The sequence below is a fragment of the Bos taurus genome, chromosome 15 (assembly GCF_002263795.3).
Source record: "Bos taurus isolate L1 Dominette 01449 registration number 42190680 breed Hereford chromosome 15, ARS-UCD2.0, whole genome shotgun sequence".
NCBI classification, from domain to species: Eukaryota; Metazoa; Chordata; class Mammalia; order Artiodactyla; family Bovidae; genus Bos; species Bos taurus.
This window is the reverse complement of record NC_037342.1, coordinates 29,730,188-29,750,292: the sequence shown is the minus strand read 5'-3', so window position 1 is coordinate 29,750,292 and position 20,105 is coordinate 29,730,188. Positions and strand designations below refer to the sequence as shown.

Here is a 20,105-nt window from a genome sequence, read left to right as displayed (position 1 = left end):
GATAAACAGGAATCCTAGCCACCAGACCAGCAAGGGCTAGAGGCTAGAAAACATTTTCCCCTGGATCTTTGCCCCCAGTGAAAAATACAGAGGCAGACATTGTAAATGTCGGTACAAAGTACCGTTAGAGACATAGCACAACAGGTGGGAGAGCATATAGAGAAATGGTTTGTTTAGTTAAGGCAGAAGCAAGGCAGAGATGTACACCTGGAAAGAAGGGGCATACCTCTTAGAGAGGAGGAGTGCAGTAAAATAGCAGTGAAGTCATTTATATAGGTCAGTTCTTCTGGGTCTTTGTCTTCCTTCAGCCAATTATCTGGTTTCTTTTTCTACACCTGACCTACCCTGGGACCCTCCTCTGGTTGCACAGGCATCCCTCAGTCAAGATTTATCTCAAAGTGAAGGCTTCTGGGAGGCACAAGACTCATTCATTATTGCCTGGAATTATCCCCTGACTGTTGACCCTCAAGGAGCCTTTCTGCGCGTGTGTAGTGTCTCCTTTGTCCCAAAAAGGGGGGAGTGGGGATCCCTTAATCCTTTACTCGAGCAGAGTTTTGCACATCTTTGTCCTTGCCATGACTATTACCTTGACAAAGACTGGGGGGAGGCTGATTAGAAATTCCTCAACTGGAGCCTACCTATCTCTCATATCAGGAATTGCAAACAGTTGTTAACTATCCAGGCTGAAGCCCACTTCTTCCAGCCCCAAGAAATGCAAACAGGAGGCCAGATGTAAATGTCTAGCATGGAGCCCATCTATCTCCTGACTCAATCTCTACCCTCCATCCTTGTTTACTTTTTTTTTTCTTTGTTTAGTTATACATGTAAACATCTGTTCTTTGACCAAACATGTGGTATTGGGCTAAGACTGAACAACAAGAACAAGAAGAACAAGGACCAGACCAGAGCAGCTCCCCTCTAGGGGACCCAAAGGACCGTATTTCAGAGGCAGATAGAAGCCTTAGGAAAGTCTGGGAGAGGAAGTTACTAACTGACTGTGACCCGGAAGTGACATTTGAACTGGATCTTAAAAAATAAGATGATACTCAGACCAAAAAAACAATGAAATAATGATGTTTGCAGCAACATGGATGGAACTAGAGATGATCATACTAGGTGAAGTCAGACAGAGAAAGTCAGACAGAGAAAGACAAATATCATAGGATATCACTTATATGCAGAATCTAAAAAAAATAAATACAAGGAGGGAGGTTCAAGAGGGAAGGGACATATATATATCTATGGCTGATTCATGCTGATGTATGGCAGAAACCAACACAATATTGTAAGGCAATTACCCTCCAATTAAAAATAAATTTAAAAAATGAACTTATTTACAAAACAGAAGTAAACTACCAGACATAAAAAGCAAACTTACAGTTACCAAAGGGGAAAGGGAAGGGAGGGATACATTTGGACTTTGGAGTTAACAGATACACATTACTACATATAAAACAGGGACTTGTCGCAGGGACTTCCCTGGAGGTCCAGTGGCTAAGACTCCACGCTCCCACTGTAGGGGGCCCGGGTTCAATCCCTGGTCAGGGAACTAGATCCAACATGCCACAACTAAAAAGGTGCCACATGCTTCAACGAAGATGCAGATCCCACTTGCCACAACTAAGACCCAGCACAGCCAAATAAATAAATACTTTTTTATAATAAAAATAAAAATAAAATAGATAAACAGCAAATAGCACAGGGAATTATATTCAATGTCTTGTAATAACCTATAATGGAAAAGAATCTGAAAAATAATATATATATAATTCAATATATATATATAAAACTGAATCACATTGCTATACACCTGAGACATTATAAATCAATAATACATCAATTAAATTTTTTCTTAAAAAACCAAGGAATGAAAGGGCATTCCAGACAGCAGGAAAACAACACATTTGATTTCAACAGAGTTCTGAACAGGGAGTGGGAGGGGTAAGGGGTGAGGGGAAAGGAGGCAGAGTGACCCTGCGAATGTGGTTTTAGGGCCTGGGGGGCTCCTCTAGCTTCACTCCACTTCCCTAGCCACGTGAGGCAGACAGGCCTCTGGCTGTGTTACTGGACCCAGTACAGAACAAACCATTTCCCTCCCCCGCCCCCTCAGCGGGTATGGCAACCATGTAAGCTCTATTAATGACATATAATTTGGCCTCTTGCAGACAGAAGCACTGTGAGTCATGCTGCGGGCACATGCTCTGTCTTCTGACCTCAGGATGGGGCGGCAGGTGCCACAGAGCCACAGCATGGAGAAGAAACTTGGTCATCTCTGTCCTGCTGCACCTTGCACAGACCCTGACAAAGAAGGCGGCACCGTGTTGCAGGAAATGATCTCTGGGTCCAGGAAAGTTGGCATTCAGGGAGAGTGGGTCCATTTCAAAATATGTTTGAAAGCCGCCCCGCACCTCTGCAGGTTACTGGGACCGGGAGTAGAAATTGAGAAGGCTCTCGGTGACAAGAGCATTGCAACTTGAGGGCTTGCTCAAAGCACTTCTCCATGCCTTGGTTTCCTTCTCTGTAAATGGAGGAAATGATCACACTCCTCCTCTCAGCCTCAGGGAGTTGCTGCAAGAAGCAAAAGTGCTTTCTTCGCAATTAGGTGAGCCACTCTACGAATGTTCTCTGTGCCTTTGCTGGTTCTGGAATGGCTATTCATTTCCTTTAGCTCCTGAGGGAATGTACAAATGTGTGAACTTATAAGTGTTACTCTTTTGAAAGTATTTTAAATTTCATCTTAAAAGAGAAAGAAGGGACTTCCCTGATTGTCCAGTGGCTAAGATTCTGCACTCCCAATGCAGGGCCCCTGGGTTCAATCCCTGGTCAGGGAACTAGATCCCACATGCTGCAACTAAGACTTGGTACAGCCAGATAATTAAATATTAAGAGAGAGAGAAAGTAAAAATGAATCTTAAGACTATGTAGTGGTGGGATTTTGTGCCTTATGACTTACGGGAGCCATCTATAGGCATTATGCCAGGGAGAAGGTGGCACCCAGAGTGGCCCTTAAAGCTAATTAGAATGCCAGGAGCTAGGGCTCAGACTTCCCGCTTCCCAACCCCCACGCCCACCCCCATAAGAAACTCAGTTAGTCCATCTCCAGCCAAGCACCCAGTCAGTCATAGATTGGGTCCTATTCTAGCCCAGGACACTTAGCTCTTCCTGTGGCACTACTCTGGGCAACCGGCAGGACTGATGCTGCCCTTTCCTTCAGTCCCCAAGCTCAGGATCAGGAGGGAAGAGGGTGAGACAATGTATTCCTTCTTGGGTAATCCTGCTACCAGCCCTTAAGGCCTTCCAGACAATTGCCTGCTTCAAATCTCAGGCCAATTGCCTACTTCAAATCTCAGGCCACAATGATAGGGACAGAGTACAGGGACAAAGTAGGTGATTAAACAGATAATCCCACTAGGCAATTGTAAGTAAAAAAATATGGGAGACCCCTGTAAGTTAATGGGTACTCAAGAAAGCAGGTTTGCTTAACCACAAAACCACACAGGCTTGTTTAGTAGTGAAACCATGCAACAGAAACACAAGACAGGCGCCAAAACAAGAAAACAATGGTTAATGATTCCTAGGACATGCTCTCTGCACACATAAACAAAAAAAAATTTGGTCCATAATTTGTGGACCTAGCTTGACTATATAGGGATAAGAAAACTCCCCTGCTCAACCTGGAGAAGGAGTTGATGATAGAAGCACGATGTCAAAGACAAAGAAGTTCTTCTCCCCTTGCTCATTTTTCTTTTGATTATAAAACTGTAGCCCAGTAAGTTCTGAGTGAAGCATTCCTTGCCTGCCTTTTTGTAAGTCTCACAAGCATCCTATTCTAATGAATCATTTCTCTCTATCTTCTCTGTGCTGAGACATAAAAAATTATGGTACCAGAGGTCTTCGGAGCCCCCAGACAACACCAAATGGTTTCAACCAGAGCAGTCCTCATGGCTGATGGGTTGGCCCTGGAAGTGTGGCTCAGTAGGAAAGAAGTGAAGAGGAAATGGGGAAAGCTGTGCTGAGCTCAGGGGGGTCCCTGCCACTCTTATCCTGGGGCTTAGGCCCCTGGAGCTTTCTGCTTCTCACTGCCTTCACGACTCCTAACCCTCCCCTCTCTCCCATAGGCACAATCAGGGAACCAGGGTTCAGTGAGTTCTGGAAAGAGAGCCAGCTATCAGTCAAGCAAGAACATACCCATGCAACAGACACAGAACCCATGCACAGAGCTTGTATGTGTGTGTATGTATGTGTGTGCTCAGCCGTGTCTGACTCTGCAGCCCCATGGACTGTAGCCCTCCAGGCTCCTCTGCCCATTAATTTTCCAGGCAACAATACTGGAGTGGGTTGCCTTTTCTCCTCCAGGGGATCTTTCCCACCCAGTAATCGAACCCACGTCTCTGGAGTCTCCTATATTGGCAGGCAGATTCTTTACCACTAGTGCCACCTGGGAAGCACACAGCTTGCAGACCCACCATAAATAAGCGTCATCAGCTGATGCCAAGGATGAGGCAGGAGGCAGAAGACCTGGTTGCCAGAACTGATTCCCACTTTCATTAACTCAGGGCCCTTTGGCAAGTTACTTAACCCAAGTCTCAGCTCTCTTATCTGCAAAATGGGTTGTCACGAGAGATAATGTGTGTTTGATCTGAGACTCCCTTGAGAACATAAGCATTTGTAAGATGCTTCTGTAAGGTGGAGCATAATACAGATATCTCATAAGTTACACACTCACCAGCTTGATTTCCATCTAGGACTTCCCATCCATTGCCACAGCTCCCTAAAGCGCATAGACTTCTTGCCAAGAGCTTTGAAGACTCGCCCATGGTACCGAGTGCCAGAGCTACACACATTTCCACACAGCATACTGTATAAATATAGGTTTTATTAATAATGAGTGAAATCCCACAAATACAATGGGCATCTCTGTGTGATGGGGAGAATCCGTTGCAGGGTAAGGAAGGTAGAGAGGTATGTGCACAGGAAGAAAGGGTGACAAGTGCCCGAGGGGAAGAGGAAATCAGAAGTAGAATGAGCCTGGACCCCAGCCATCCCAGGAAAGTCAGACACGTTCTAGGTGCATCTGTCACTCTGGTGCCCCGGCCATGCTGCTCTGACACCCAGGGCCCACCTTGGCTGATAGGAAGAAGGTAGCAGGACATGGACAGGAGTTTGAATGAGCAGCAAGTGGCCGTGGAAGGGGTGGAGGAGTGACATTGCCAGCTTGACACACAAAAGAAGAGCCATGGGGTGGCAGTGACCATGTCTAACTTATGCTCGCGCTTTGTGCTTGTGTGGGGTCCTGAACGCCAGGGAGTTGGTACCCTGTGCCACTCCAGGCTTGGGAAGAAGGGAAGACTGGGGCGTAGACACCTGCAGCTCCTGGAGACGGCCTGGGCAGCACCAGCCTCATCCTTAGAGTCAAAGTGGGAGCCCCAGGAAGAGGTTGGCATTGCCCTCCCCACAGCACCTGCCACCACCATGCCACCATCACCCTTCCTCTGAGCTATCGGGGGGACGGCGAGTGTGTGTAGGGTTGAGATTGCCTGTCTGTGTAGTGTACATGTGCCTGTAACTCAGGAGAGGGGAGGGACCACTGCGGGACCACATGAACAGCAAGAAAGGAGACTTGAGTCTCCACCCACTCACCACCACCCCCTCCACCCCACCCCCACCCCACCCCTGAATAAAGTGCATTCTCCACTTCCAGCAACAGACGGGAAAGAAACAGAGACATTATTGCAGAGGAGCCACAGGCCCAGCCCCGACCAGATGGGTCCGGGGGACAGCCCAAGGCGCCAGGCCTCTCCAACCCCTAGGACTGGGAGGGATGGTCCAGACAGATCCAGATACCTGTCCCAACAGATTGTCCAGATCAGCCAGGGTCTAAGGGTGGAGAGAGGTGAGGAGAAGGAAGAAGAGACTTCCAGAGCCTGTCCCTGCCCTGTTCCAACAGGATATCCAGGGGACCTCAATGGGACCCAGCCCTAGAACCCCAACCTTATAACAGCCAGTTTACAAACACTTGTGTGGTGGGACCCAAAAGGGGGGCCACTTTGGTCAATTGTAAGAGGGGGCCTGGAGAGCCTGGGGCTCCCAGGCAGACAACAGAGGAGGGTGTCAGGGGCGGGGCAGGAAGGAGGGTGGCAGCCTGCTAGTGGTCTTTGCATGCAGGTGTTGGAGAGAGGAGGGAGGAAGCTACAGACTGCATCAACTTGGAAAGACTCCTGGGCATGGCAGAGAGGCCTGGTACCCCCACCCCTAGGGCCAAGGCTGGGAGTGCAGTCTGCCAGCCAGCCTGCAAAGGAGCTGAGAGAGGGGAGGGCTCAAGTCTACAAGGTTAAAACAGTCCCGAAGGGCTGGGGCCCAGGCCAGGGCAGAGCTCTATCTCTTGGACTTGATTCGGTAGCGGAGCACAAGGTACGCCAGCAGCCGCAGGAGCAGGAAGAAGATGCCTAAGGCCAGGAAGTCCACATAGAGCTTGCCATCTTCAACATCCATGGCTCGGAGAATGTTCTCTGGCTTCTGGAAAGGGCAGTGTTCCGTCAGGCAGCTCAGGTCTTCTCGCCCCATGCCATATATGGTCAGTATCACACCCTCGAAGCCATACCTAGGCAATCACAGGCATCAGAGCCAGGATGCAGAGCACAGGGCCCCTGCCACCTGGGCAAACTGCCAGAGGCCAGGTGCAATCTCTCACCTCCTGCAAGGAGGAGCAGGGGCAGATGGTAAGGGGAGGGGTACTGACCTGACATAGGAGAGGTAGGAGCTCCACTGCAGGTAACTGGGGATGGCTTTGAAGCTGACGAAAAAACCGGAGAACAGAAGGACGGGGATAGCAGTGACGGGACCCAAAAAGGTGGCCACCTGCAGGGGAGGGAAGGGGACCGGGCCATCGCAGGGGTGACCAGGACAGACTCAGGACCGGGGCTGGGGTGGGGCCCAGGCTTCCCAGAGATCCATCCCATTCCTTAGGCCAGGCCCTGCTTCCTCCCACCAGACTCCGGCCCCTCTCTTGGGGGTCCCCACGTGCCAGCCACTCACCTGTAAGGAGCTGGAGGCAGCTCCAATCAGCATCCCCAGAGACTGGGCCGCCAAGGCCGTGGAGGCACCCAAGGCTAAGAAGAGCAGGAAGCGGCTGGTCTCAGCCGGCTGGCTTGTCATCCAGTACATGATACTGCAGTACACAGCTGGGCATATCACCTGGGGAGCAGGCACGGGGCTGGGCAGCGGCCAAGACCCTCAACTCCACCCAGGCAGGAGCCTTTAGGACAGCAATTGCTAGAGTGTCCATGCCTGGTCCTCTGTACTCCTGCTCATGCTGTCACATGAACTTGACATGGGTCCCCTTCCCTGGCTCTAAGAACCTCATTCATCTTCCATCAGGCCCACTCAGACCCATGCAGGCCTGGTGACTTCTTTGAAGATCCATCCCATCTGGACCAGCATATTCTTTATATTGTTAATTCCTTTACATATGAGAGCCTTCTGTCCCGCTGTACCTGCTAAGTCACTTCAGTCATATCCAACTCTTTGCAACCCTGTGGACCATAGCCCACCAGGCTCCCCTGTCCATGGGATTCTCCAGGCAAGAATATCGGAGTGGGTTGCCATGCCCTCCTTCAGGAGATCTTCCCAACCCAGGGACTGAACCTGTGTCTCTCATGTCTCCTGCATTGGCAAGCGGGTTCTTTACCACTAGCGCCACCTGGGGATGCCTTTGTCCCCATCAGTTCCTGGGCAACAGGGCCCGAGACTATCAAGTGCAGGAGTGAGGGTTGTTCCCTGGATGAGGCCCTCAACCAAGAGGCAGCCAGAAGCCAAGCCCCCGCTTGTACTCTTCTCACCCTGGCACGGTGCACCCTCGCCCTGGGGAAGGGACACCTCTTCTAATTTGCTCAAAGGTACCCTATGGATCACTGGTGACCCTGGTGCTTGGAAGAGGGTGGTGGTGACCAGAACAATCAAACCCAGCAAACGTTATTAGGTACTTCAGTATGTGCCAAGCACTAGTCTAAGTACTGTACCTGTATTAACTCATTTCATTCTCATAAACAATCCCAAGGTAGATATTATCATCATTCTACTTTACAAATGGAGACACTGAAGCCAAGAGAGATTAGGTGCCTTGCCCAGTGTCTCACAGCTAACGAGGAGCAGCGAGGCTCCAGGGCCCATGCTGTTCTCTGCTGCCTTGAGTAAAAGTCATTTGTGGGGCTATTATTTTCATCATGTGTTGTTTGATCTCTCTTATTTCCACTGGAACATAAATTCCATGAGGTCAAGACTACTTCTGTCATTATCGTTGCTACATCCCCAGTGCCTGACAAAGAGCCTGGTGCATGGTTGGTACTCACCACCTCTTGCTAAGTGAGTAGAAGTGAAGGAAAGGATGGCATGTAACAAGGTTGAGGTGGGGGCAGGAAGCAAGGATGGAAGGAGCAAGATAGGAGGGAGGCAGCAGGGAGGTAGGAGGAAGAGGCTCACTTGGAAGGGCACATCAGCCATGGTCTTGGCCAGGAAATAGATTTTGAGGCTGTACCAGTAGTTGAGATGCTCCCTCAGGAAGACTGCCATCTCTAAGGGGACTGAAGACACAGGCTGATGAGGCATAGCACCCTGACCCTACCCCATGCTCCCCACGCCCGCCCATGCCCAGGGCATCTCAGCTCACAGGTGAGCACAGTTGGCATCATGGCGGCAAACATGAGGAAAAGAATGGAGAAGAAGAGGCAGCCGGTGTTGTTTAAGACCTTGTTGGCATCGTTGCCAGTTTGCAGGTAGAGGAGACCAATGAGCACGCCAATCACCGCATGGGATATGAACCGCAGGTGGGTCAGGACCTGTGTGAGGGGTGATCATGAGGAGAGAGGATGGATCACAGGCTAGGGATGGGTGAGTCACACTTGCATAGGAACGTGGGTGTGCCCTCACGGGCACAGAGACCCACAGGAGCACTGGGGGGGCTGCTGGGAGGGGGACCCATCACCATCTCCACTGCTGGGATCCTACACCACACAAGGCCAGGCCAACACCAGCCTCCCCTCCTCCAACTTGATGTCTCACCATGTCCCTGAGGACGGACAAGAAGCTCCTTTTGAAGAGGATGCAGAACTGCGTCAGAGTGCTGGTGGCAAAGGTGTGGCTTTCAATGGTATCCACTTCCTGGGGAGAGGAAACTGGATCAGGTGAGCCTGCCCCACCCACCCACCATGCAGCCAGCTCAGTTGGTGGGAAAACCCCTGAGCCTGTCCCCAGGGACAAGGGTCCTCCAGAATTCTCCACTATTGAGCTGGGTACCTGGAAGCTGGCCTTAGAGGTGTGAATCAGAGTGAGATTCAGAGAGACACAAAGAGGGAGTAAACAGAAGTGGGGAGGGAGGAGACAGAAGAGGAGTCAAGGACACCTATGGTGGCTACGAATAGATCAGTTGTTTATTCTTAAACTTTATTTTATTTGACTGAGCTGCATGGCTTGTGGGATCTTAGTTCCCTGACCAGGGATTGAACCCACATCCTAGGCAGTGAAAGCACAGAGTCCTAACCACTGAACTGCCAGGGAATTCCCAGTCATTCTGGGGAAATTTTAATCCATTGAATACATTTATTCTAAGGGCATAATATCTTTATGCAACCAGTTTCACGATAATATTTTTAACAGTGGTAATGATGACAACAGCAACAATAACCCTCCTGGTCCCCTGGGGTCACAGTATCCCATTTAAGGAAAAGAGCCAGCTAGAGTAGGAAGAGCTTTGTGTGACTAATCTAATTAGTCCTCCCAATAAGCCTGTGAAATAAATATCATCACCCCCAACTTAAAGATGACAGTAAACCACACTGGCCACAAGGCCAGAAACAGATTCAACCTTGCTTATCAGGTGGCACTACACTTGCTTGGTAAGAATTTGTTGAACAAATAAATGAATGAGAAACCCGAAGCTCAGAGAGGTTAAGTAATGTGCCCAAGGTCACACAGCTAATAGTAGGTCTATTCCAAGTCCTGGGTTCTTCCTAGTACCCAGTGGTTGGGATGCCTCTGAGGCACAGCCTCTCTGGCTGGGCCATGTCCACAGTCCTGTCTCCCCTCCCCAACTCTGCATCCTGCTCCCTCCACCCCTACTCACCAGAGGGCAAGGGGGACAGAGGGTGGGAACCTCATTCTTCTCAGGGCCGCTGTTCTTCTCTGCCATGGCACAGAGCCCATTCTGCACAGCCCTGAACAGCAGGGGGTTCAGGTCTCCATACTCGCCAGAGGCCACCTCGATGACTGGGGAACACAGAGGGGGTGCACTCAGCTAAGATCTCTCCTTGCTTCCCAAGAGCAAGCCAGCCCTTCCTTGAGTGTGTGTGGAAGGCAGGTGACAGTGAGATCTCTGCCCCCAGGAGGTCCAAGTACATGATCTGGACCCCTAGGTTTGGCCCGCCACCATATCCCAGCCTGGACCACCAGGCCCCTACTCACTGAAGTCAGCCGGGTTGTGGTAGGTGGGGCAGTGCAAACCGAGCCCCTTCAGATAGGGGATCAGGTTGGTGACCATGCCCTTGAAGATGCACTGACCCTGGCTCAGGATATAGAGCTGAGGCAGAAAAAGAAGGGCAAGGAAAATAGCACGAGTGGGTCAGGCAGGTCCCACCACACCTTGACTGATCCCCGGCCCGCTCCCCATCACTGGTCAGTCACCTTTGAGTCCTAGAGATCCTCACCTTGTCAAACATCTCAAAGAGCTTAGCACTGGGCTGGTGGATGGTGCAGATGATGGTTCGGCCCCCCTGGGCCAGGGACTTCATGAGGGACGCCACTTGGAAAGAGGAAGCACTGTCCAGTCCACTGTCCAGAGAGAGGCCACCAGGGGGCAGGGTGAGGTGGGTATGGCCAAGGGAGTGTCTGGATGGGGCAGCTGCTATGAGGGCGAGGGAGCTGGCAGGAAGGGGGTCATTCTGGCCACCCCTATATCCCATCCACATTGTATGATTCAGGAGTTTGGAGGTACCAAGAAGCCCAGACTACAGTTAGGTGCAACAAGCAATTACTAAGCACTTGTTGAATGCTAGCCACTGGGATTAGAAGGACAAATAAATAAGACATAGACTCTGGTTGGAAGGGAGAGAGAGAAATGCACAGATCATTTGAGACAATGTGGACCACGCTGTAGAAACAGAGGGTGAAAAGTAGGGGAGAATTCACCTCTGCTGTACAAAGGTTTGGGAGAGGAGTCAGAGGAGGTTCCTGAGTGAGTCTGGCAGAAGAAAGAGCTAAGTCAAGTGAGGGGGCAAGGGCAGGTGCAGTGGTGAAGGGCATTCCAGGCAGAAGACACAGCATGTGCAAGGCTCAAAGGCATGGAACACATGGCTTGACGAAGAGAATAATAAGCGATTCAATCTTATTAGAGCATAAAATACAAGTCAGCGTGAAGCAAGATGTGAGGCCAGAAAAGTAGGTTCAGCCCCAGACCTTGTAAGTCCTCTGCCTTTATTCTGAGGGCAAATGTGAATCGTTACATGTTTTTAAGCAGAGGAGTGAGTATTGCCAGACTTGTCTTTTAGAAAGTTCACTCTGGTTGCAGTTTGGAGGAAGGATGGGCTGGGAGAGCCTGGAGACAAGCAGAGAGGAGTCTGTTGCAGAAATGCAGGCAAGAGTTGATGATGTCCTGAATTTAAGCACTGGCACTAAGAATGGGGGTGGGGTGAATCTGAGAGATGGAGAAAGAAGGTAAACTCAGCAGGACTCTGTGATTGATTGGCTGTGGGGGAGAGAAGGAGCGGGTGGCATCAGCCAGGGAGGACATGGGGATTTCTGCGAGGGTGAAGGATAGGGCTGCTAGGCAACAGGCTTGGCAGGGGTGGAGCTCTTCTCTGGCCCCAGGAGGCTGCAAACATGTGCTCTGGTCTCCAGCAGTGGAGCGGATGCAGCCTCCAGTTCTGGCTCTGGGCTGAGGGGAGGGGGCAGCCCAATAGGAGAGGAGGGGAGAACTACCTGGTGGGCTCGTCAAAGAACATGACAGGTGGGTTGTTGACCAGCTCCAGGGCAATGGCCAGGCGCTTCCTCTGCCCACCGGAGAGCAGGGCTGTCCTCGTGTGGGAGCAGGACAGCAGGCCGAGCGCCGTCAGGATCTCCGTCACCTGGCCCGGCCCCCGATCCAGCCCAGGTCAGCTTCAGAGTCTCTGCTTTCCCCCAGCACCACCCCGATGTATTTATTGATTAAAAAAATTTTTTTAATTGTTTAATTTTTTTGGCCACCCAGCACGGCATATGGGATCTTAGTTCCCTGACCAGGGATGGAACCTGGGACCCCTGCAAGGGACATGTGGAGTCTTAACCACTTGGCCACCAGGCAAGTCCCACCACCCCAATTTAAATAAGCATCTCCCTTAAACCCAGCATCCCAACCTTGGCCACCCCTCTCCTCCTACCCAAATCGAGGGCACCCCAGATCTCAGGGCCTGGAAAGGGCAGCTGCCTTGTTTCCCCTCCCCACACCACCCCCCCACACCCCCACCCTCCAACTCACCAGCTCCTTCTTCACCTCCTGCTTCTCATTCAGTTTCAGGTTAGCGGAGATCTGGGGCCCAGAGAGAGGGCGGATCAGATATGCGTGGGGGCGGCAGGGCCTTGACCCCTTGGCCAATGGAAAGAGTGGGGACGGCAGGCACCTGGGGGACTGGGAGGAGGCGGTGGCTGCCCAGCTCTCACCATCATGGCTTCCAGCACCGTGAGGTGCGGCAGTAGGATGTCTTCCTGCATGATGTAACAGGACATCTTGCGGAAGGTCCTCAGTTCCCGCGGCTTCCCATTGACCAGGATCTGCCCTTTCATCCCAGACTTCCTGCAGGGACGCCCTCAGTTAGGGATGGAGGTCAGGGTCACTACAGAACCTCTTCCGTGCTCCCCAGGGTTCCTCTCTTCCTGGGCCCTGCCCCCACTCCACCCCAGCCTTGTCCTTACCTGTATCCTGCCAAGAGGTTCATGAGCGTGGACTTGCCAGACCCTGAGGGGCCCATGATGCCAATCATCTCCCGGCAGCAGAATTTACCTGATAGGCACTTAAGGAGGGTCTTATAACCTGCAATGTGGAAGGAAAAGAGGAACTTTTGATCAGCGCTTCAATGAACAAAGACACCTCAAACTCTTAGGAGCCACGGCTATCAGTGAACTAGGCAGTCTCTACTCACCTGTGACTTGGTTAGGATGGCAGAGTGACCCTCAGAGCCCCAGTGATGACCTGTACCCTCTCATTCTGTCCCCCCAGAAGCAACCACCACTAATGTCAACGTACCCGAGGTGACAGTGCTCTTCCGAAAGCCATGGGAAAACCCCCACATCTGATGGATGGGTATGGAGAGGGGACCCAACAGAAGACCCTACTTCTCTTCTACAAACACGGTGCTCACTCTCTTACCTGCTCCAGGAAGACTTTTCCAATTTTCCAGTCTGAGCTAGCTAACTGTCCTCTAATCCCACAGCACTCCTCATTTGCCAGCACGTTTGTTACTTGAGGTGCCTGCCTCTCAGCCCCCTCCCCCAGCCTCTTAGTCAGTGAGCTCCTTGCGGACAGGGTCTGTGTGTGACTCATCTTTGTAACCTTAGCAGATTGGCTGGCATGTAGTAGATGCTCAATAAGTGTTCTGAATGTGTGTTCTCAGAGCCTTGGCCTCCTCCTAAAAGTCTTTCATCAGCGTGCTCTGTCTCCCCACCGGGCTTATCTCTGCAGCCCCTAATGTGGCCCAGTAAAATCTCACCTTTCACTCACTGGGAGGCAGCATATGCATTAAGAGTACACATTTGGAGTCACTTGGATCTATGTTCAAATTCTGACTCCACACTCACCAGCTAGCTGTGTGACCTGCAGCAAGTTGCTTAACCTCTCTGAGCTCCAGATGCCTCATTTGTAAGGTGCTTCCTTGTAAGATAGATAGTATCTATCTCATTGGGTTGCTATAAAGGTTCCGTGAGATAATATATGTAAACTAGGGCTTCCCTGGTGGCTTAGTGGTAAAGAATCCTCCAGTGCAAGAGAAATGGGTTAGATTCCTGTACTGGGAGGATCCCACATGTCACGGAACAACCAAGCCTGTGCACCACAACTACTGAGCCTGTGTGCCACAGTTACTGAAGCTGCACACCCTGGAGCCTGTGCTCTGCAACAGGAGAGGCTTCCGCAATGAGAGGCCCTCGCACGGCAACTGGAGAGCGGCCCCTGCTCACCACAACTGGAGAAAAGCCCGAACAGCAACCAAGACCCAGCGCTGCCATAAATAAAGAAATATATATATATATATGTGTGTGTGTGTGTGTGTGTGTGTGTATGTAAAGTATATGACACAGTGCTTGGTACATAGAGCACATTAAAAGCAAGTGACATTTTAATGTTAATTTCATGTGACAATGCTTATTGATACACACTACATTCCAAGCTCTGTATCAGACACTCAATCAAAAAAAAAAAAAACAAGGGAGTCACAGTTCCTGCACTCAAGACAGTGATAGTCTAGGTAAAAGAGATGGACAAGAAAACATCTATGGGGACTTCCCTGGTGATCCTGTGGCCAAGACTCCGCACTCCCAATACAGGGGGCCCAGTTTCTATTCCTGGTCAGGGAACTAGATCCCCCATGTCCCAACCAAGAGTTTGCATGCCACAACTAAAGATCCCGCATGCCACAACGGAGACTGAAGATAGTACATGTGGCAACTAAGACCCAGTACAGTCACACAAATAACAAGTACTTTTTTAAAAAAGAAATCATCTATAGATCTGAAGAAAGATAAAGTAAGGGTTATCATAGAAGCATAAGTCTTGTGCAATGAGAATTTAGAAAATAGAACTGATGAGGGTAGAGGGGCAAGGGGAAAATCAGGAATGGCTTCATGGAAGAGGTGGCATTTGAGCTAAGTGTTGAAGAATGAGAAGCATTTCAAAATGGAAAAAGAAGGCAGAGGCTTTCCAGGCTTTGGGAGGAAAACGGTGCTGTATAACAACATATATGTAATACAATCCAGGGAGCAGAGGGCAGAGATTCCTGAGTCAACTGCCAAGACAAGGGGGTAGAGAGGAAAGATGAAGTCAAAGACTCTGGCCTTGCCTGCCCTGCTTACAGGCCTGCCTCAGTGAGGTTGAAACACCAATCCCTACCAGCCAACACTCACTACCACTCTCTTCCATCCCCCGTGGAGCCCAATTCCCTCCATTCTACCTCTTTAGCAGAGGCAGTGAAGGGATGTGATCTTTCACCCTCCCTCCACAGCACCCAGCTGTCCTTCTGAACACATTCCATCAGACAGGGGATCCTCTGGTGCCCACTGTGGGATCCTGATCATACTAACTGCCTGGATGGTGCTTTCTGGTTTACAAAGCTCGTTGCCTCAGTCACTGCTATAGCAACATGGATGAGGCAGCTAGGGCCCAGAGACATCCAGTGACACCCAAGGTCATACAGCAAGTTCTCTACTTGGAGAAGGGACGTCATGAATTCCAACCCTCTGCTTCAGTCATTGTCACCATCAATCAGAGAGACGTGTGGCTGTGCACACTAGCATATGCCTCTCAGAGCTACTCACAAGAAGTGACTTCTTCTGCAGGGGAAGAAATCGGCAATGATGAACCTTCCCCTCATTTAATCACCACCAAGCACTTGACTGAACTCTGATGCCAAATTCAAATATTATCTTAATGCTTGCCTTTCACAGAGCATTTTCATGGCTAATGTCTCAGCTGAGCTGCACAAGCCCATGCAGTGGGTATTCTTATCATCCCTGTTTATAGGTGAGGAAAGTGAGAGCAAGAGAGGGTAGGCAGTCTGCCCAAGATCACGCAGCTTAAGTGGCTAAGAACCCATGTCTTGGGCCTCCTGCTGGACCCCAACTGCTCAACCTGGGAAGGGCCTGCCTCCCAGGCTTTCAGGATGGAGACCCACCAGAGTTCTAGTTCTGCCTCTATCAGTAACTCTCTTTGCAATTTTATGAAGTCACTTACTCTTTCAGGGCCTCCGTTTCCTCATCTGTAATATAAGGATAGTAGTATCTCCTCCCAAGGACAAAATAAGGTTATTATGACTATTAAGTGAGGTTAATAATAATTAATAGAAAAGTGTTTTGAATATCAAGAAATGTCATATATAATTAAGAGAGGCAGGTGACAAATTCTGACTTGGGAAAGTCAGAATCTCCCTTTCTCCATGACCCTTATTCTTTTTCCTCTTGAAATGACTGAATGTGCCTGCATGCTCAGTCATGTTCAACTGTTTGTGACCCCATGGACTGTGGCCCACCAGGCTCCTCTGTCCATGGGGATTCTCTAGGCAAGAATACTAGAGTGGATTGCCATTTCCTTCTCCAGGTGATCTTTCCGACTCAGGGATCAAACCTGTGTCTCCTGCGTTTCCTGCATCAAGAGGCAGATTCTTTACCACTGCCTCTAATTGCTCTCTGTTCTCCAAAGAAAGGGACAGGGATTCACGTGAGAAAAGCAGGCAGAGAGAGGAGTACAGAGGGCAGAGAGAGGGACCAGGGACGCAAAAATGGCAGAATGGCCAGTAGAACAGAATGGGGCTGGCAAGGGCAAAGGAGGGCAGGACCTGGTCGGGGTGCCCATTTGTGGCTAGTGAGTTGAGTTGAAGCCACCAGAGAGTTGGCCCATCTAGACACTTCTTTTGCATTTTCATTTCTCCTAAAACTGAAAGTGTTAGTTGCTCAGTAATGTCCAACTCTTTTCGGTCCCATGGACTGTACCACCCACACTCCTCTGTCCATGGAATTCTCCAGTCCAGAATACTGAAGTAGGTAGCCATTCCCTTCACCAGGGGATCTTCCCAACCGAGGGATCGAACCCCGGTCTCCCACATTGCAGGCAGATTCTTTACCGTCTGAGCCACCAGGGAAGTCCTTAAAACTGAGGGTTAAGGAAATAACAGGTACCTCCTGTGCCCCAAAACTGGCCTCAGGACCAAGGGCACTAAGCAGAGAGCCCAGATATCTCAAATTCTAGTGACTCAGACCCTGTGATCTTTTGGTCACTCATGGGAGTGAGGGTAGGGAGTACAGAGAGAATCAGGCTCAACTCTGCTCTGAAGCACCCCAAACATTTATTAAACCTCAGAGAAGAATGTTCCAGCTCCACCCCTGATCCACACCCAGGCTCTGGGGAAACCCCAGCTTCTCTATTCCCAGCTCAACCTGCCCATGGCAGGGGGAAGGGGTTAGGGGCAAAAGATGGGAGATAGTGAGGATTCAGAGAATTTGGAGCCGCAGGCAACCCCATTACCCACCTGTCCTAAAGAGAGAAGCAGTGGAGATGGGAATGCTTACCAGGGAAGATAAGAGAGAGGAAGGAACACTGCAAGGAGAGCTGGGAAACCTGGCTTCTGGTCCTCACACTGCCACTTATTAGCTGTGTGACATCAGTCAAGTTATTCACCTTCTTTGGGCCTCAGTTTTCATATTAGCAACATAGAGAGGGCTTCCCAGGTGGCTCAGAAGTAAAGAATCCACCTGCAAAGCAGGAGACCCAGGTTCTATTCTCGAGTCGGGCAAATCTGGAGAAAGAAATTTCAACCCAGTCCAATTTGCCTGGGAAATACCATGGACAGAGGAACCTGGAAGGCTACAGTCCATGGGGTCTCAAAAGAGTCGAACAAGACTTAGCAACTAAACCACAAGATGTCACCTATCCTACCAACCCTTCACCCTCCCTGCCTTGGAGAACTTTGGCAAGAATGAAGTAAGAAGACAGGAATGAGAATATCTTGTAAAATTAGCAGTGCTCCATAGGGCCAAGGATTTTTGCTAACCACTGAGGACAACCGCTGCCATACAGCCCAGACTTTCTCATATCCACCCTAGAAGGCAGGAGCTCTACCTGAAACAAAGAAGGACAATTCCTCAAGGACCAGAAGCAATAGCATCAACTTAGAAGAGGAAATAACTCACTGAACCTAGTGCCCCCTGGTGCTTACAGGTGTGAAGGGAGCTCAGACCCTGGCACCTCAGCTGTTCACAGAGTAAGTGAGGGGCTGAGATTTTAGTGGACTGGCTCCTGCAGGATTTGTAGAACAGGAGACAAACCCAGGCCTCCTGTTCCAGAAGAGGCAACTCATGGGGGCCCACAGTTCCCCACCAGACTGCTCCCTTACCCCGTTTGCGCCAGCAGGGCCCCTCCCTCACAGAATAGGACAGCTCCACGAACTCAATGTCCACCGCTGAGCGCTTGGGTAGGTGGGAGAAGCGCTGGGCTTCAGTGATGTGGTTCTCCACCTTCTTCAGGTGCGTGGTCAGCACCGGGGGCTCCGCCCCATCTTCCAGCGCCACGGCCATGGCCACAGCTCCAGGTCGTAGTCCACAGACCACGGCCTCCAGAGTCTTCTCTGCCATCACGCCAAGTCCGACCTGAAGGGAGAGGCCCTGCTCAGTTTGGGGCAGACCTCCATCCCTGGCTCGGAGCTTCCTTGCTTTCTCATGTGCCCTCGCCTCCCCGCCTCCTTTTCAGGCTAGATCGGCTACCGGAAGCTCCCACGTCCCACCTCCAGAGCATCTGCCCTCCACCGACCACCACTCACGGCGCAGCTACGTTCAGTCCCCACCTCTCCTCGGTCCCAGGCAGCCCCAGCCCCAGCCGGGCCCCTCGAAGCCTGCACCCGCTCCCTCCTCCCCGCGGAGGCTCTAATCTCCTTACCCTGCAGGCCACCAGTCTCTGGGGACTGGATGGGGCGCGGGGGAGGGGGGTGAGGTGGGGTGGGGAGCGGAGGTGCAGAAAGGGCGGCAGGCAGAGGCTGCCTGCTAGGAAATCAGGGTAGCAGGGTGACCGCAGGATGGGCCAGGCAAAGGCGGAGGAAGAGGAGGCTCTGGGCCTCCCGCTGCGCCTCCCTCCCCATCTCTAGGCGAGGTGCCCTGGCCAGTCCCTCCTGCCGGCGGCCCTGGGTCCCCGCGCCCTGGACTCTCGCCTCAAACGGGCTCACCACCCGGACTCAAAACCCACACTGCCAACTAAGCGCCGCATTGGGGGTCATTCCCCTCCCATCTTCCGCAAGCCTGGTCACCTTGAGGCGCCCTGGGCTGGTGCAGAGCTGAGATGATGAGCGCTGCCACGGGCTGAGGATGGAGACTCTAGGTCCTCCTTACCTGCCTCTGGCTGCGGCACTGGGCCCGGTGTCCCGGCTCCCGAACCCGGCGTCCGGGCCGGGGCGGGGCCGGGGCGGGGCAGGCGACAGGGGAGGGCTCGAGCCTCAGGTCAGAAAAGAGATGACAAGCCTGCAAAGGGGCGACTGGGGCGTGCCCCTACCCCTCTCGGCCGAGCACACCCGGTTCCCTAAGCCCGATCTTTGGTGCCTTGTCCTTCCGAACCCGCCGGGCGACTGCGCCCTTGCCCAAGCTGCTGCCAGCCGGTCCTGCGGTTCTTAAAGGGCCCACGCCTCCCCGCACCCCGCGGGGAGCGAGGATGGCGAAGGGGAGAGAAGCGCCAGCTACGCGGGGTGCGGGAGAGAGTGCAAGTGTGGACCCAGAACTGGAGATTGGTGGCAAAAGGCCGACTCCGAGGCGGTGAAGAGAGCTGAAGTCGCTCAGTGGAGACAGGTCCCTGAATTTCAGACTATACAATGGTGGTGGGGGAGGGGTTGGGGGGGGGCTGCAGATTCCGTCACTCTCAAGGGATTGTGGAGCTGCCAGCCTGTCTGCACCACCATCCCACCCCGCATCAATTTCCCTCAATTCTGGCCCTTGAGCTCAGCATCCCCTAGGAATTCCCAAGCAAGAGTCTTGGGACATCCTCCCCACCTCCCCTTTCCCTCTCTGAGGACCAGGAGACCAGTCAAAAAGGGACAGAACTGCTTTTGGAGAATTCAGAGGCAGCTCCAAGGTTAAACCAGTACCCAGAGCCCAGCCTGCTCCAGCTGATAGCCATTTAGTCACTAAGTCATCCACTCTTTTCAACCCCGTGGACTGCAGCCGGTCAGGCTCCTCTGTCCATGGGACACCCTCACCCCCACCCCAAGCAAGAATCCTGGAGTGGGTTGCCATTTCCTTCTCCATCTCCAACTGTAGAAATCTCGGTTCTCCCAGGCAAATTCGGTCCTTTAAGACAGACAACGCCTGATGCTGGAGGTACATGTGTGCCAGGGCATAGA

General features: G+C 51.6%; 1 protein-coding gene across 4 annotated transcripts; it reads right to left on the bottom strand.

The window, feature by feature from the left end:
* Positions 1 to 4,856: 4,856 nt before the first annotated feature.
* ABCG4 (ATP binding cassette subfamily G member 4) lies at positions 4,857 to 19,536 on the bottom strand. Of its 4 annotated transcripts, none has more exons than XM_010812438.4 (15): positions 19,105 to 19,532; positions 18,120 to 18,372; positions 12,937 to 13,054; positions 12,685 to 12,817; positions 12,503 to 12,553; positions 11,968 to 12,113; positions 10,698 to 10,821; positions 10,456 to 10,570; positions 10,118 to 10,260; positions 9,058 to 9,156; positions 8,666 to 8,834; positions 8,479 to 8,579; positions 7,036 to 7,194; positions 6,740 to 6,858; positions 4,857 to 6,516 (listed from the first exon to the last, which is right to left on the bottom strand). In XM_010812438.4, the coding sequence occupies exons 2-15, from the start codon at positions 18,355 to 18,357 to the stop codon at positions 6,447 to 6,449; spliced, it is 1,785 nt and encodes a 594-aa protein (XP_010810740.1). In that variant the 5' UTR covers positions 18,358 to 18,372; positions 19,105 to 19,532; the 3' UTR covers positions 4,857 to 6,446.
* Between the last annotated feature and the right edge of the window lie 569 nt (positions 19,537 to 20,105).